This window comes from Zeus faber, assembly GCF_960531495.2.
Source record: "Zeus faber genome assembly, chromosome: 12".
NCBI classification, from domain to species: Eukaryota; Metazoa; Chordata; class Actinopteri; order Zeiformes; family Zeidae; genus Zeus; species Zeus faber.
The window spans coordinates 5,672,663-5,691,551 of NC_137196.1; the positions used below are offsets into that span (position 1 = coordinate 5,672,663).

The 18,889-nt window shown below is 41.2% G+C and overlaps 1 protein-coding gene across 3 annotated transcripts in view; it reads right to left on the bottom strand.

Moving 5' to 3' along the window:
- LOC307238140 (rho GTPase-activating protein 12-like) overlaps nt 1–18,889 on the bottom strand; it is a 72,221-nt gene that overhangs the window by 52,761 nt on the left and 571 nt on the right. For all 3 annotated transcript variants that reach the window (XM_080011015.1, XM_080011014.1, XM_080011013.1), the window contains exon 2: nt 7,662–8,364. In XM_080011015.1, the coding sequence (XP_079867141.1) occupies nt 7,662–8,300 (639 nt within the window). In that variant the 5' untranslated portion in view covers nt 8,301–8,364. The remainder of the gene's footprint in view (nt 1–7,661; nt 8,365–18,889) is intronic.

An 18,889-nucleotide genomic window follows, 5' to 3' on the forward strand; every position in this document is an offset into this window, starting at 1 on the left:
TTACTTGGTCCGGCTCCCCCACTCATTTTTTATATCCCTTCTTTAGTAGATATAAACTGGGAGTCTAACTAGGTCACTTAGCTCGCTAGACTTTTGCAGTAGCTCACACGTTTTCTACATGGCCTGTTAGAAGAGAGGAGATCTAAGTAGTTGTTATTGTAACCCAATGAACAAAGTTTTAAGCAACATTACACTGGCCGCCCTGTACGTCAATCAAGTGGCAAATGCCAAATGGAGGATAGATAGGCTAACATCTAAAAAAAATATATTTGATTGGCACGCAATCTACCCGCACTACCTTCACGATTTACCGGTTGATCACGAGCGACCTATCGGGCACCCCTGCTGTTGAATAGAATTTTTCATAAATGCTCAGTCTGTTGTCCAGGTCTCTCCCTGGTGTAACTGGAGGACAGACAGCCAGGAAGCGGGTTTATCCAGAGGGCAGAATCAATGGGTCAGAGCAGCCAGCCAGGCAGCAAATTAAAGACTTACGAAGGGCCTTGAGAGTCACTTTGATTTACTGGCTTGTGGCGAAACACTTTCCATGGTGGATACAATGACCAGCCCACCACAGCTGGAGGGGGGATTCATAACATTACTATGGAGGTAAGCATCAAATGTGGAGGTGATAACTGTTGTTTTAGTTTTTTTCATTGTTATGAGATCTATGCTGGAACACAATACAGTCAGAAGGCTGAGCTTTCGTGATCATGAAAATCAAGTTGGATATTAAATAAGAATTTGCAAAAGAAAATACAAGCTGAGGATGAGGGCGGCTGGCATTGTCTCACAGACCAGATATTTGTAATGCATAAATGACAGTACTTTCTGTGTGGCAGTCTTCTTTCCTGTCATGTTGAATCAGTAAATCATACAAGCCTCGATATGTCACGTTACGTCAAAGCCTTCATTGGGGCTAAGGATAAGGCCTATTCTGACAGAAATATCAATTTAGAGTCGATATTTCACTGTGTAAAACTCATCACATGTAGCTTTAATGACACTGTTCTCCAGCAAATTACTGTGTACCAAAAACAAAAACTCATGGGAAGACTCTTAATCAACAAGTAATGAGCAAGATTGAATCATAGGCTGAACTGATTTATTCAGTAAATGTAATATAAATTTCCATGCAGTTCAAACAGCAGAGATGTTGGCTGGGTGGTCTCTATACAACCAGAACAGGATGGACAACTATAACCTTTCACCTGGGTAGAGCGTTTGGACTGTTGTGAAGCTTCATGGTTGTATGCAGAGTTTCTGTTATCCAGTAATTGCCAGTTTTTTACCGGGAAAATCTGTTGAAGTCCAACATATCTCTTTAAATCTCTACGGTCATAATGTCAGGTGAAAATAATTCCCTCCAAGCACAATTTGAATAAGTGCTGGGTGGATCATTTTGATAAAAGAACGTCCACAGATATGTTCATTTTCATTGCAACGGAAAGCCAATCAGTTTGGATGATCTAGAGCTGATCTGAAAGCTTCACCTCTGACCAATCAAGTTTGTCGATATAGAAATAAGCCCCACCCCCTCCCTCGTGGATACGTTGCGCTTGTAAACACAGTGGACACATACGGAGTGGAGACGGAGCCGCAGCGTTTAGAACTCTGAGGAGAGACAGAAAGATGATGTGTTGTTGGGACACATACATCCATAGTTTGGCGTTTTTTGGGGATATTTAAGTTCCGACCCAAAGCAAACAGTAAACACTCATGGTGTAAAATGTGTCAACGGGACGTCCTGACGAACAAGTTTTATTGTTTACTAAGACCTACTTGCCATATTTATTTTGTTTTTGATTCGATCAAAATGTTATTTTAGTGAAATGTTAATTAAAGCCGCTTCACTACTTAGTTATTGTTATTTGATTTCAAGTACAGTAGTAATAGTCGTATTTATTTATTTACTTTTAAAATGGTGTTTACTGACAGGGCTTATTTTATTTTAAATATGAATATACATGCCTTGATGATGTCATTGTCAATATAGCCTGCTTATCAATTGTTTTTAAGCTCAATAAACACAGGTAATATTTGACCGGAATCACTCCCATTTGTCAGGGAAATTGAAATCTTCCAGGACACGATGACCGTCACCAAAAAATTGGTGGCGGTCAGATACTCTCGTTGTGGGTTTTATTGTTTTGTTCTTCCCTCGATCTTTCTCTTTTAGCAGTTACAAGCTTCTGTTGCTAGTATCACTGATGGCTGTGAAGGGGCGGGATATATTAGGCAGAAAGTCAACAGTCAGTCCTTGAAGTTGATGTGCTGGAAGCAGGAAAAATGGACCCGGGTGAGGATCTGAGAGACTTTGACAAGGGCCAAACTGTGATGTCTAGACGACTGGCTCAGAGCATCTCCAAAACGGCAGGCCTTGTGGAGTGTTCCCGCAGGGTGTAACAATACACATTCACATTGAACCATTCACATTGAACCAGGCTTTCGGTTCACGATAATACTGGGAGAATTTTAATATAATAAAAAAATAACAATAATATTGTGATAATGGTAATATTCAGACTTTTGACAACTTTATAAATGGGCATGAGTACTTAATTACTCGATTTTGACGTCAGTATTCGTATACTGCAGGTGAAAAACGATTCCATTACTCTAAATAATGTATAATCCAGTCACACAATTAATTAATTTTAAACAGTTCATTATAAATACAGCTTTTTGATATTGCTACTTTGTTTGATTTGAAAACAGCTTAGCTTACGGTGCACGGCACTTCTGGTTTCGGGAAAGGACCTGGGGGCTGCGTAAGCTGTCCTATTAAGTGCGTGTAGTAAATACTATTTACTTTTTGAATGTTCAGTTAACGCTTAAAATAATACAATATTTTCTTTGTTATGTAAACATTTTACCTCTTCGTTATTAATATTTAATAAAAAAATGTTTATCTTAATGTTGTTTTAATTTGAACATGTATTCACGGCTCACGCAATCCCGATAGCTGTGTCTAGAGTTTATTGTGCAAAATTCCATCATTTAAATATTGTCAACCTTTTCATTTATTTTTCTTATTTATATTGACTTTGGTTGAGCCTGCCTATCGATTGCTTTTAAGCTCAATAAACACATAGTATTGGACTGGAATCCCTCCCATTTGTCCGGGAAATTAGAATCTTTCAGGACATGTGGACCGGCACCAATTTATTCTTACAGAAACTTGGGTTTAGGGTAAGGGTTATAGTCGCGATAGGACTTTAACTAAAGCAATATAAAGTACAAATTCTTAACCATATGTAGTAACAGGTATTATTTTATTACTATTTAACTTTATTATGTTTGAAACAATTAAATTAAAGTACTACCAGACAACCGGATTAAAAAAGCACAGTGTATAAAACGTCATAAATATATACGTTTCTGAGGACAACTGACAGGCACCGGAGTAAGTTCTACAAAATAAAAACCCAATAACATAACTGGCAGGATTTATAGACATTCCAGAGATATAATACAATTGTCATTACTGGTAAGAATGACCAATAGGAATTACGTAATACAAGGAACATATATTTATTGTCTATGTGTTTTGAAATATTTTCATTTTTTTCCTGTTTTGGGGTTCCCTTTCAGATGCCTCAAAGATTTGTCAAGATTACAACAAAAATGTGTAGCCCACTACACACAATATGTTTCATTATATATATATATATATATATATATATATATGCCACAAACTTTATATATTTTTTTTATTTAGACTTACTTGCCATATTTATTTTGTTTTTGATTTGATCAAAAATGTACTTAAGTGAAATACAGGCCTGTACAGACTATTAATCCATCACTATTTGACTATTTGGCTGGGGGGGCAGGGCTGGCTCTTCCTATATGCGAGGGGAAAGAGGGATGCAGAGAGGGTGCGATCGCGCGCACCTGTCTCCCTTTCTGACGGTAAAGATGATGCGTGCACCAGCGCTGGGGTGCTGAAAAACGACTGCTTGACTTTAAGAATCTCAGTGGACTGAAGGGTTTCCGACTGATGATTCGACTCGTTGACTTAGTGAAATGTTAATTAAAGCAGCTGCACTTGTTACTTATTGTTCACGAACGGAAATGATTTGAATTTGTAATATTCGTAAAATGTATTTATTTATTTTTAAAATGGCTTAACTGATGGGACTTATTTTATTTTATATTTATATATATTTTTATATAGAATATTCAATAAAAAAAAAAAATTAAATTTACATGCCTTCATTATTTCATTCTTTATATAACCTGCCTATCAATTGTTTTTAAGCTCAATAAACACAGGACCAGAATTTTTCCCAGTTTTTCCGGGAACATTGAAATCTTCCAGGACACAACTAGCAACATTTTTTTCTAATGGAAACTCTGCCAATACATTGTCCTACCCTAGTTAAATAGCACACCTGATAGTTGCATCCAGCCCTGTGAAACTTGTAAATAAGTTCAATCTGCTACAAAATTTTTTACTGGTCATGACCGTAAATAATGTTGCCATCTATTGTTTGATAGACACTGATAGAATCCTGTTTGCTAAGCTGTTGTTTTGAAAATGTTATTGAAATGTGAAGATGAACGTGTAGAAAGGTTCACACTACCGTAGCCTAAAATCCCAGGTTTTGCAAGACAAAAAAATTTAGTACCCTAATTATTAATTGTTTTGTACATCAAACGGAACTTTCTTATTCTTTAAATCCATTCAGGACATCACACACCAATTGGTAATTTGGTCATTTCACCGGGCCACGGAGTACGGCTTATAACACAGTGATTACCACATGTATTGTTCAAATTCAGAGTTTGTTTTCCCTGAAGATCGTTTTACATGCCACACAGTTTAAAGTTCCAGTGTGCTGAAAGGTGACTCACTGTGGGGTGAGAGAAGTTGTCTTTTTTATTTGTTAAAACCACATGCTCTTTTAAAGAATATAATAACTGCAGTGAAACAGAGTACTGGAGCTGTGGAAAGTTTAACAGTCTGGCTAAAGAGTGTGAGCTGGCGGTCCCACTAATAGAACATTTCTCTGACACACGGCATTGGGCCATGGATTCTGTGTTTACCCGGCTGGCTGGTCATGGGTAAGTGGGTGTTCCTGAGATCAGTAGTCCAGCCTGCTGCTGAACAAAGGCCAGCGAGAGAATAGAAAACTAGGTCAGAATGGTGTTGCGTATCAGCCTCCAAGAAGATGCACCCCTAAATATAAGAGTGAAATTGTGGCAAAATCTAAGTCGGTATATCTGGCTGGTAGGAATAACAACCAACGCATCGTAACATTGGCCAGAGGCTGTTATCTGGAGATGCAAAGTACCAGCCCATAGACCTGTAGGATATGAGAAAAATCTGCGATGTGCGATAACATTGGTTTATATTGCGATGATATGAATTGCGATAAATAAACAAATATTGAAGTGTGTATAATACCTATACAGTTACTATGTCTTACTGCTTTAATAGGTGCACTGCTAACATATACCCCAAACACTGAATAACCTATGCCCACCGAATGAAGAAGTTAAAAAAATAATTTCGATCATGCTATTGAACAAATTGCACATGAATACCCAACCAATTAAACCGAACATTAATTTAAATTAGACATTATAATTATAAGAAGATATAAAGATATAAAGATTAATTTCCCCTGCTCCCTTAGTTTCTTCATAATTTTTAATAATAACTTAATAAATCAGTTTGAACTGTTTATATAATTAATTCAAATAACAGTAACACAAATGATTATTATCATAAATTAAAAGCACTGGCACTCAGTTCAGTGTTATTTATGGCATAGTACGGACACTTAGGCTGCAGGAACTAAATTCTAATTGAATTAGAATATTTAAAAAATTGAATGCTATAATTGCCATTCGAATGTGGCGATGAAAGTGGGAAATAAACCTGACCATCACGACAGAATTTCCTCTAGTGCAGAGGTTCCCAACAACCGGTTCACGGACTGTCCCTGACTGTGCCACTGGGCCGTGAGAACGCGGGCGGGATTTTTTTCAAGATCGGTCTGCAATCTGTGGAGCAGCAGCAAGAAACAATACAATACATCTAGAGTTTTTATTTTCTTTTTTTGCAGAAAAGATCACTCTGATCGGAGCTGCGTGGCTGCGGAACCATGCGTAACTCCCCCCCACCTGTACAAAATTTAAAGCATTAAAAATTGTAATATATTCAAATATTAAAAATAATAAAACATACAAATTCAAATGGGACTATAGAGGGATATCTGCAGCCCTAGCGTGCACTTTTATTTAACAAAATGAAAATATAGCTGCAGTCAGCAATACGCGCGGCCCAGGGTAGCCATCGTTAAAGTTCAATGGAAGAGTGTGCTTTGGTTCTCTGTGACCATGTTTTTTTATGACTGCAGGAGTTCATTGCACTAAATTGCTGCAGTAAAATGCAGTTCATTGCTGTAAATGTCCCCGTTGTAGGACTAATAAAGGTTTGTCTCTTCATTGGTTCCGGTCTGGTTATAGTTAATTCTATGATCAGGCGGTGCTTGCGGCTGTGGGTGGGTTTCCTACGCTGTAACTAACGGTGTTTATTATTCTGAAGTAGGGCTGCATGATTATGGCTAAAATGATAATGACCATTATTTTATTCAATATTGTGATCATGACTATTTATCACAATTATTCATCCATTTTGGCGAGCATAATTATTTTATGGCCCTTTGTAAATCAACAGAAAACTGCCTTCGCAATAATAATATATATTATAAACCTATAAATTAATAGGTAAGTGTTTTAACTGACTTCAATTGGAATGGATATACAGTATATATATATATATAACACAATGGATATTTACCGTCTACTTTGGGTCGGAACTCAAAATCTCCAAAATAACTATGGATTTATGTGATCCAGTGTATCAACGATACATCATCTTTCTGCTTCTCCTTGGAGTTGACGCTATGGCTTTGTCTCCACTCCGTGTATACTGTGTTTACATGCGGACGGGGCTTATTTCTATATCCACAAACGTGATTGGTTATAGGTGAAAGGTCAGCTTTAGATCCTCCAAACTGGTGGCCTTCTGCTGCAATTTGCCAAACGTTGAAATGAACAGATCTGCGGATTTTTTTATCAAAATGATAGTCTGATAGATGATAGATAGTATTTTATTTCAACATTGTGGAAAAAAGCAATGAGGAATGGCAACGAGCAATCACTCATGCCTAGGTTTGGATACCAATTTATTAAACAGGCCCTGGGGCTAAATTATTAAACACCGGAGTATAAATAAGCTCAGACGTTACCAGAACTGTTAACAATGATAGAAAATTTAATTAAAACTGATTTTTGATTTTCTGGCTATATTGCCAATTTCTAACTTGCAATAAGATTAAGATATTCATCGAAGAAGAATTTTCGCTATCAAAAGGAGATTCATCTCTCCTCTCTCTCTCCTGCTCCATCATCAAAGATATGCGCGAGGGGTGTGGGGGCAGCCCTAATTCACACTACACTTGCACTACAATGTTGACGACTTCCCAGTAACAGTATAGACATTACAAGATACCAAATGCACATTGCCAGACATCTGAGACACTTCAATGTGTCAAAACAAAAAGCTCAGACATCCTTTCTTTAATATCCAACATTGGGGATGTTCACGCAGTGGGTGTGTGGGGGCACAATGCAGCATTCCCTACCTGGAGGTGTTCGGTGGAGCTGCTGCTAAGCTCGTCTCCAGACTCTGACTCGTTGGTCCGTCTCTCCGAGCTCTCCCCGGCCGAATCACCCAACTGGGCGCAGTCCACATCCAGTGGCTGCCTGAGCAGCTCGGGAGAGTGTGCGCGGGCACGGGGCAGCGTGTCGCTCCCGCCTCCCCTCTGGCCATGGGTCAGGACCTCAGCCAGGGCCCTGTCGTGCTCAGAGGGGCTGCCGGGGTCCCGGCGCTGGCTGGGTGGGCTGAAGCGGCTGGAGGGGGAGGTGGGAGAGGTGGGAGAGGAAGGGGAGCGCCGGAAGCCAGACTCACGCCTGTGGAGGCCCTCCGTGGGATGCTCCAGTTCAAGGGTGGTGGGCTTGGAACGTGGGAGGGACCTCCGGGCGTGGAGGGGCTTCGGTGGGGGCATGAGGGCCTTGCGCACCTCACGGACATACTGCGCCGGTACATAGAAGGCTTTAGTGCCTTCCTCCCTGCGCACCTGCCACCAGTCCTCATTGGTCTTCTTTACCAACATGTAGCATTCGCCCTGCCGGATGGTGATAAGACGATCTTTGGCCTTGTACTCGTAGTCGTACTCCACCTCGATGTAGACCTCGCCTGGAGCGATGGGCAGGTCCGCCATGACGCCACCCAGTGATCCTCCAAGCAGCTCACCGCAGCAGTAGAGACATTAGTAGCATGGCCTCCTTGGAAACGACAGAGAGAGGACAGAGACTATTTGTTGGGGTGATGCACGGATATTTAACGCACAAATATTATCGCGACGTTAATGTAATTCACGTGCATGCACAGTCATCTCTCATCCAGTGCAACTTAGAATAAGTACATTTGTCAACAGCAGGGACGCTGTATTCACTTTTTTTAAGCTCTCTGACCATCTCTTTCGGCCTGTCTCTCTCTCTCTCTCTCTGCAGAAAAATTGCTCAAATGTCATACATACTTTCATGCTGAGGTCACACACAAACAGTCGTATTTAAACACACACACTCACAAGCTGGGCTCAGGTGCGCCTTCAACAACTGGTGCTTTGGAAAGGACTTTAGTCAAGTGAAACTCTTAAGGTGGAGGGAAACTTAAAAAGAAGTAGAAGTTTAAGACCGAAAAGACATCTTCAGAACAAGATGAGAACAAATTGAAGGGGTGATCTGGGTTCTTGCAGTGTTTTCTGCGCAAGCCAGAGGCAAACTTTCTCCTTCGTCTTTTTCTCGCTCTGAGAGCTCCCCTTGTCACGATTGGTCGAAATGCCATTGCGTCAGCAGGCAGGGAATGGACTTCAACCTCCCTTTCCGAGTCATTCAAACTCCTCCTTTTCCCAGGTTGACAAGCCAGTTTTTTTTCTGGAGCAGCAACATTCGGAGCATGTTTTATATATACTGTGTTTCTTCAAATATAAGCTGGTACTCAAATAGAAACCGGTAAACAAGGCCAGTGTGTGGATTTTTTTTCTGTGCCGCACCCAATGCACACCGCTCGCACCCCGTGCAGTTCCTGTGTTTTTATTTTAGATCAATTGTTTTCGTTAGTTTCTACTTGTATGATATGAACATTTAAACCAAGGGACGTTTCGCCTTGGACAGTGGAGAGAGAGGGATCTCTGGTTTACCGTGCTGTCCCCGTGTCGCCGAACAACATAATTATGCCAGTTTATTTTTAGATGCATTTATTTTGAGGAATAAAGCCATTGGTTCCCACGTCTCTTGTTCTTGCATCGTTGTTAGTGTACCTCCACCTCTAGCCACTTTAACCACTATCTTACGGTGTTTCCTATCCTGGGTCTGCATGTACAATATTAATTTGTATATTTATTTGTGTGAACTACAGCAAGTAGAATTCTAATATCACTTGAGCTGCAAAACAAACTAGAATGGGATTACTTTTTTTTTTTTTTACTGCAAAATTGCACTTGCGTCATATAGCCCTAATGGACCAATGCAACACTGTCTACAATAGGCTTGGCCGATCGTGCAAAATTCCTGAGGGGCAGTAATCGCTAATTCATCATTTTATCGGGGTGGGGGGTGCACGTTCATAGAACGTAATGTGATGTGGTAAATGCACTCTCCCCATTTCAGAAGTGCAGGATTTATTATTTACAAGTAAAGTATTTACACAAAACATCCAATTTTTAATAAATGAAGTCCCATAGCAACAGAAAGCAATGGGGAGACTTTTTTTTTTTTGACAGAACGGGACGGAACTGGACAGTCCGATAACTCAGTTTTGTTTCAAAATTGTTCATACATGTAGGAAACAAACTACAATATATAGATCTAAAATAAAAAACTTGTGATGGATGAAGGGAACAGAGTCTCGCTGGGTGATGGAGCTGTTCTTATGTTTTATGTTGTGTTATTGTGTGTGTTGTGTTGTTTGTTTAAGTTGCCGTCACCTGCCGCCGGCAATTGTTTCCCCCTCGCCGGGAGGTGGCCTGCCTGGAAAGGAGTGCACCCACTGTCACGTCAGGTGCACAAAGCAAAGGCAAACACGCACTGGTCTGATTGTGAGGTTTTATTTCAATAAGTTATTTTACTATTATTATTTATGTGTGAAAATTACTGTTTATACTGTACCTGTTCTACGCAAAAATAACTAACTACAGTACTGGTTTCATTCATTTTTTATTGTGAAACGTTTTTAAAATATAAACATTATATATATATATATATATATATATATAAAAATATTAACGGAAATAAATATTTCAGATAAACTTATGCTAATTAAAACAACCGACCATTGAACTTGAACCCCCTATCACCCCCCTCCCCCCACAGTTGGACTGAACCATTAATCAAATTCAAACCGACATCGCAATTTAACAGAACGTAATTTTCAAATCACAAAGGCTGCAATTTCAAAGAAAAGTTTCTTTTTTGTATGTTATACAATCAAATTAATAGGGCTGTCCAGGGCCGGCTCTTCCATAAGGCAATATAGGCAGCCCCCTAGCGTGCCATCCCGAGGGGACGCGTAGAAGGAGCGATCGGGGCACATTGGGGACACATACAAATCTGTCTCCCTGTCTGACGGTATCGAAGATGTGCGTCAGCCACGCAGTGCCCGCGATCAGCACTCCATTAGTGTGTTAGCTAGTGTAACACACAGAGCGTGAGATATTTACTAGATATTTGTGGAAAACTACTATAAATATATATTTTTTACCCTTTTTAACTTGTTTTCTTTAATTTTATTATGTTATAAAAAATGTATAAAGATACCGAGACACTGTGATACACACCGAGCCCACTGTACCGTTGCATCCCTACTTCACGTGGACACATTGCAATGCCATTGTCATTGTGCATGGGCCTTTTTTATCACGATAATAAAAACACAGCATGCAACCATTACGGATTACAAAAAGAAAAAGGAAAAAAAATTAAATTATTCAAACTGAATAAATTATTTGTTTTGCCTGTAGCTCAATGTGTGATTGCAAAGGCTAAAGGTTGTTCTTTTCCCGAGGCTGTCTTCATGCCTCCCTAGAATATATATTTATACAAATTAAAAATTAATACGTTATTAATCCCTCGGGGGAAATTAGTTCTCTGCATTTGACCCATTCCCATTATCTGAGGTATCTAGGAACAGTTGGCTGCCATGTAGCGGAGCCCACTGCTAGGTAGCAGTTGGGGTTCAAGTGTCTTTCTCAAGGACAATTCAGCATGCTATCAGGAGGAGCTGGGGATCAAACCGACAAATATTCAGATTACTAGACGACCTGCTCCGATGACCTTCTGAGCCAGTTTATTTCCTTGTGGGTATATTGCTTTTCTTACTGCCACTTTCTATCATTCGGTGAAGCTTGGGCAACTGCTTAAAAGAAGTTGCAAGAGGAAATTCTGACAACCATGCACAGCATTTGTTTGTTTTCCTTTAATTATTATTTTTCCCTCAAAGGAATCCTCACTATACTTGCGCCACTTGATATATTGGTGATCTAGGAAAAAGGAAGCCTTCATAACTGGTGCACAACACTGAATTTTGACTTGTTAAAAACGTCAATGGACTGCAGGTCAGGAGCAATAAAGCAAAAGACCCATGAATCCCATGAATATACTTATTTTGAATATAGTTACAGTACAAAGGATAACCCACTCACTGGTTTAAGTAATGTGAGCTCCAACAAAGTATCTTCCAAAGCCGATCAGTTTGGACGATCTAAAGCTGATCTGAAAGCTTCACCTCTGACCAATCACGTTTGTCGATACAGAACTAAGCCGTGGACAGGTTTTTTACACACACACACACACACACACACACACACACACACACACATATATATACACACTAGATATACAAGACATTTCACTGCATATATGTATGAACGTATGTATATGTACTGTATGTGACAATATAAACCAAATATATATATATACATACATAAACATACACACAACACACACAGTCTTCACTAGTCTCATTAATTTGTTATGGTCATTAAACATGGAAAGTGCAGAGCCTACGCGGTTTTGAAAGAAAACAAAAGGAGTGCTGTTTATATATTCTTTGCTGCTTCGTGCCACACCTTGTGGTCACCTGCGCCAACACTCCGTGTACGATTACGCCAATTTTGTATTTTTTTTTCGTTTTACATCACTATGTCTGTCAAAAACCCATCTGCAGTAATCTCCTACGACCGCGATGCACTCATGGATACAAAAAATTCCCTAAAAGAACAATTTTGGTAATTTTACCTGCTGATCTAGGGTGGCTGGGGGAGATTTAACGCACCAACACGATCAACAACGACAATAACAATGCAGTTGCTGTTCCACGGGTGGGCCGATGGAGAAAGCACTGCGGTAAACGAGGCAGTATTCGCATCAGAATGAGGACGGAACCTAACCATCCACCTCTGCCCAGTATCCTTTTTGCCAATGTCCAGTCCCTGGAAAACAAGATGGATGACCTTCCAACGGGACAAAAGAAACTGTTGTGTCCTCTGCCTGATGGAGACATGGCTGAACCCGCTGGTGCCAGACCATGCCTTACTTCCAGCCGAGGCCTTCTCCATGTTCCATACAGACAGATCGGGGGAGTCTGGGAAATCCAAGGGTGGAGGCATCTGCCTCATAATTAACAGCAGCTGGTAAAATCCCAACAACATCAAGACATTCTCCCACTCCTTCTCGCCGAACCTGGAACAGCTGACCATCTCATACTGTCCATTCTACCTCCCCTGGGAATTCAGCACGGTCATCATCATCAGCCATTTATATTCCACCGCAAGCGGATAACGGACTTATATGATGTGTTGTGCGGACTTCAAAACAAACATGCCAACGCAGCTGTGGTGGTAGCTGGGGACTTTCACAGGGCGAACCTTGAAAAAGTTCTGCCTAATTTCCATCAACACATCACATGTGCCACCAGGGGGGAAAGAACTTTGGACCACTGCTACACACTGTACAAGAACGGATACAAGACCGTCTCGCTCCCTGCTTTAAGGAAATCGGACCAAGCCGCCATCTTGTTGCTTCCTGTTTATAAAACCTTGCATCATGTGTGGGACGGTAGTGACGAGAAACGTAAAGCGGTGACATCGACTGGGACATATTCCATCAAGATCCAGTGACGTCAGCGAGTTTACGGAAGTAGCTATGAGCGTCATAGCTATGTTAGAGGTCAGCATCGTCCCCACAGTGAAGGTTCAGATATTTCCTAACCATTAACCGTGGGTCGATAAATCCATCTGCGGTGCTCTGAATGCTCGCACGGCCGCCTGACAGTCTTGTATCCAGCAATATAGACAATTACAAAGCGGCGTCCTACAAACTGTGGAGGCTTGTGAGAGATGCTAAAATGATATACAGAGACACAGTGGAGCTACAGATGGAGCAACAGGACACCAGACGCTTGTGGCAGGGGCTGAAAACTATTTTTAACTACAAGAGCAGCCCCACCCCAGCCACGAGTGTGGACGCCTCCCTAGCCAACAAACTGAACTTGTGAACTTTATGCACGGTTTGAGGCTGGCAACAACATCACTAGCTCGGAGATGAGTGTGCACTCGGTGTCTGAGAATAACGTCAGGAGGGCTCTAATGCGTGTGAACACCAGGAAAGCTGGAGGCCTAGGTGGCATATCTGGGCCAGTACTAGACACTTGTGCTCACTAGCTAGCCTCGGTACTCACTAGGATATTTAACGTCATCCTAGGCTAGTGGGTGACCCCATCCTGCTTCAAGAGGTCCACCATCGTCCCTGTGCCAGAGAACGCCTCTCCAGCCTGCTAGAACGACTACCGTCAGGTGACCCCCGCCTTGGTGGTCATGAAGTGCTTCAAGAAGCTGATTAAGGATCACATCTGCACCCCCCTCCTAGGCACCATTGACCTGCTGCAGTTTGCATACCGGCCGAACAGATCCACGGATGGACTATACATACAGAGACTCTGGTGAGAAAGACAAGGCAGCATCTTTACCACCTCAGGCAGCTGAAGAAATTCAGGGTCTTGACGAGGATCCTCAAGTCCTTCTACTATGGAGCACTGGAGAGCATCCTGACAGGCAACATCACCGCCTGGTTTTGGAACTGTACTGCATAGGACAGGCAGGCCCTGCAGAGGGTAGTGCGTTCAGCCCAACATACCACTGGAACTAAACTCCCCTCCCTGCAGGACTTAAACACCAGGAGGTGTAGTAGCAGAGCCCGCGGGATTATGAAGGATCCTCACCACCCCAACAACACACAGTTCCAGCTGCTGCGGTCAGGCGCCTCCACAGTCACGCAGTGAGAACAGAGAGCCAGACAGAGTTTCTTTCTAGCAAGCCATATGGACTGTCAACACTGAACTCACCAGGGGCCCTCACTGAGACACACATAGGCCCCATTGCCTTACTGTACTGTATGTTGCATACTGTACTAGGTTATAGCATACTGTGCTGTATTGCTGTTCTGTTCAGTGTCACTGGATTGCTGTGCCATACTGTTGTACTTTATTCACATGCCACTTTACTGCACATATCTGTATATACATAATAGTCTATTCAATATACATAGTATATTCCTTTTACTTCTATTTTGTATTCTCACTTAGTATATTACCTTTTTTACTCTTATTTTATTCTATTTGCTAACTGAATTACGTTTAAGTTTGAAATAAGTTTAATTAGTTAGCTATTATGACAGTCAGTACTTATTGTGCGTAATCTCCAGGTGCATTGCAATATCATTTCACTACATATATGAATGCTCGTATGTATGTGACAAGTAAACATCTTGAATCATGTGAGGAAAAACTTAAACCTATTTTTTTTTTCTCCTCCTGACAGCGCTGCACCATGCAGCTTGAAACTGTATGTGCAGTATACCGTATAGTGATTATACTGTTAAGGCCAAATTTTACAAGCAACTGCAGGCTGCATTGGAAGCTAAACCTAGGCACGACATGAACATTGTGATGGGAGACGTGAATGCCAAGGTTGGAAATGACCGAGAGTTTGACAGGGCAATGGGAAAAGAGGGCTGTGTTACTATGAATGAGAAGGGAGAGAGGCCAGAAGAACTTTGCACCACTTATGACCTAGTAATTGGGGGAACCCTCTTTCAGCACAAAAACATCCACAAACTGACCTGGTACTCTCCAAATGGAAGGGATCGGAATCAGATAGACCACCTGATGATAAAGGGCACCTGGAGACGCTCATTAGTTGATGTCAAGGTTAAACGGGAGCTGATGTTGGCAGTGACCATTACCTGGTCATAGCTATGCTCAAAGTAAAGCTGAGAAAAACGGGGAATAAAAAGACAGGCAGACAACAGTGTGATGTTGGCAAACTTCAAGACCCAAAGGTGAAAAGCTTCTTTGTGCTACAACTGAAAAACAGGTTTCAGGCATTACCAGATATGGAGGATCATACAGAACCAAATGCAAGTGATATTAATGCTATGTGGAAACAAACCGAAACAGCCTATGTGAAGACCAGTGAATCCTGCCTGAGGTACAAGCAGAAGACAAGGAAGGATTGGATGACTGAAGACACATGGCAAACCATAGAGAGCAGGAGAGCATTAAAGAGGAAAGTAATTGGGACAAAGTCTGAACGGCTGAAAGAAAGATACAAGAAACGGTACAAAGAAGCCAACAAGCCAGTTCAAAGAGAAGCCAGAGCTGACAAACTGGCATACATAGAAGACCTTGCTAATCAAGCAGAAGAGGCTGTCAGGAAAGGTGAACAAGGAAAGATCTACAAGATTACCAAAATAGTCTGTGGCAAACTTTGTCGAACCACTGATACACCAATAGTAGACAAACAGGGCCGACTCCTGAGGCAGAACAAGAAGCTCGCTGGGGGGAACACTTCGAAGTAGTATTGAATAGACCATCACCCACAACAGAAGCTGATATCCAGTAGGCACACAACGATCTGGACATTAGCGTTGAACCACCAAGTAAAAAATAAATTGTTACAGCCATTAAATCTCTCACCCCTGGCCAAGACAACCTAAATGCAGAGTTGTTCAAGACAAGGGTATGTGATGTCAGCGCTCCTCATCAACTATCGACTGGGTGATGCATCGGACAACAGAAGACCAAACGAGAGGCATACCATGGCCCCTCTTCTAATCATTAGAAGACCTTGATTTTGCTGATGACTTGGCTCTGGTCTCCAACACTGACAAACACATGCAAGAGAAAACATCACGTCTCAGTGACTTTGCACAACAAATGGCCTGAAGATAAACCAGAAGAAAACTGAAGTCATGACACTAAACATCCCAAACCCTACCAATCCAAATAGATGGAAAAGATCTTCCGGAGGAGATCACAGAGGAGTTCACCTATCTTGGAAGCACCGTAAGACATGATGGGGGAGCCTTCAATGATATCAAGAACCGAATAAAGAAGGCTAGAAATGCTTTCAGAATGCTCAACAATGTATGGCAGTCTCAGCAAAACAGCCCCAAGACCAAACTCAAACTATATCAGAGCTGTGTCCTTTCCACCCTCCATGTATGGCTCGGGATGTTGGAGACAGTGACAGAGACAGTGAGGGACATCAATCAGCTGTCGGTCTTCCACACAAAAAATCTGAGAAGAATCTGTAGGATTTTTTGGCCCAATACAATACCTAACCAAGACCTACTTAATAGATACCAGCAAGACAGCATGGATAATATCATTGCGAGACAGGGCTGGAACTGGATTGGGCATGTGATGGGGAGAGAGCCAAACAGCATCCCAAAAGTAGCCCTACACTGGACACCAGATGAAAGAAAAGAAAGAGAGGACGACCCAAAACGACCTGGCGTTGGATGGTCGAGGACAAAATGAGAGCTATGAACTTGACCTGGGTAAGTTTCCAGAAAACGGCCGAAAACAGACAGGAGTGGATAACCTTCATTGCTGCCCTACATGTCAGAAGGCATAATGTGCAGTGATGATGATGATGATGATGATTATCCACAGTACTATATCTTTGAATGACAACACTTTTTCTTCCCACTATTTAACTTTAATTCATTCTCACATCTGAAAAACATGAAAGGCTTTTATTTTCATAACACACCAAAACACTGTTCTTCGGACATGTTACATTATATATGAATCGCTGCTGGGTCTACCCTGGAAAGGAGACTCAAGGAAATGGTCAAAATTCTCTGATTCAATTTGTACTTCACAGTTTGTGACATGGAAACCTGGGGAAAATATGTCTGTGCAGGTATCATGTACCTGATAAGCTATTTAAAGCCCTCCACTTAATTAGCCCTAGTTTTTATATAAACTGCTGCGTACCTTTATTTACATTACACTAATTCTACTACTGCAAGACATTTGTGACCAATAAGCACTTTTACACCTCCTGACAGCCTTGAATAAGACCAAATAAAATGTAATGAATAATCATGAACAATAAACCTTGATTGAGGTCAAAAGATAAAAACAAATAATCTCTCACTTTTTTTTTTTAATTTCAATTAGCTCTTATCTAATGTGTGAGGCCTTTTAATACAGAAAATGCGCTGTTAACTTGACTTCTTTCTTCTGTTTCTTTCTTTCTTCTTTCTTTCTTCTGGGTTAAGACTGAACCTAGAGATGGGCCAGGAATCCAGCTGAACTGGAGGAGGGGTAAGAAGGGAGCGGAGCTGTGCCTGGAGTGTTGATAAATACTCAAGTATTGGAGAAGCTGCTGACATGTCCTGGAGAATCTGCCGTCGTCAGCATGTAGCTTGAACACACTCCCATCCCGAACAAACCTGAGGCTTCTTCCTTCGAAGAGAATTGTTTCCTCTAAGTCATGCAAATGTGTTAAGTCACAGACTCAATCTTCCCTGCATGCTCTTGTATGACAGGTTTAGAACGTCGCAATACTAATTTAGTTGACAATAAACTACCTTTAGTCAATATTTACTAGACAGGTCCATCTTATTTTTCAGTAGAAGGAAAGTTAATTTGCGCACAAGGGCACTTGCTCTGAGGGAAAAAAAGAGAGTAATGAACCTTAGTGTCCTTACACAAACAACTATGGTCAGTGTATAACAGCAGATTTCAACTTGGGACTGGGGCCCCCAAGGGGTCCCTCAAGAAACTCCAGGGTGTCCAAAGCAAAATTATCAATAGTGCAACTTTGCCATTATTTAATTTACAATAATTAATCACCAATAGAGAATGTACAATAATGACCATGGTGTCACTGTTATCTTCCCAATTATAGTATAGTACAGGTATGGAAGTTTAGGCTAAATCACATCCAAAACTAAAAATCTTCTCAGATTGGGATCCCAGAGACAAAATCGTATCAAATGTGATGGTCTGTGGTCAGTGCGTATCAAACTGATGATCCTTGATATGAAAAAGGTTGAGAATCAATAGTATTTTAAGAAAAAATTAAATAATAAATTAATAAACTGCTCACAGACATTGGATAGGAGTCATAGGACCAAGCTGACAATACTAAAACAAGGCATCGGTGTTCCATTTATAACGGAAATGACTCATTGGGTGATTTACTGCAGCCCTCCATACCAAAGGAGCACAATTCAGCACAGAATGTCCCAGTTAGCAACTTTCCTTGTACATGACCAAATGGGTCAGAGGGAACCGCCCCAAAAAAAACACCCTTTAATGCAACCTCGTTGACAGTTCGTGAGAGGGCTGTCACGATCATGACGTTATAGTTGGCGATTAATTGCCACAAATAATTGCGATTTTTATCTCAACTTAAGTGATAGAAACCCACCAAAATTCCCGTTCTGTTGATTGCGA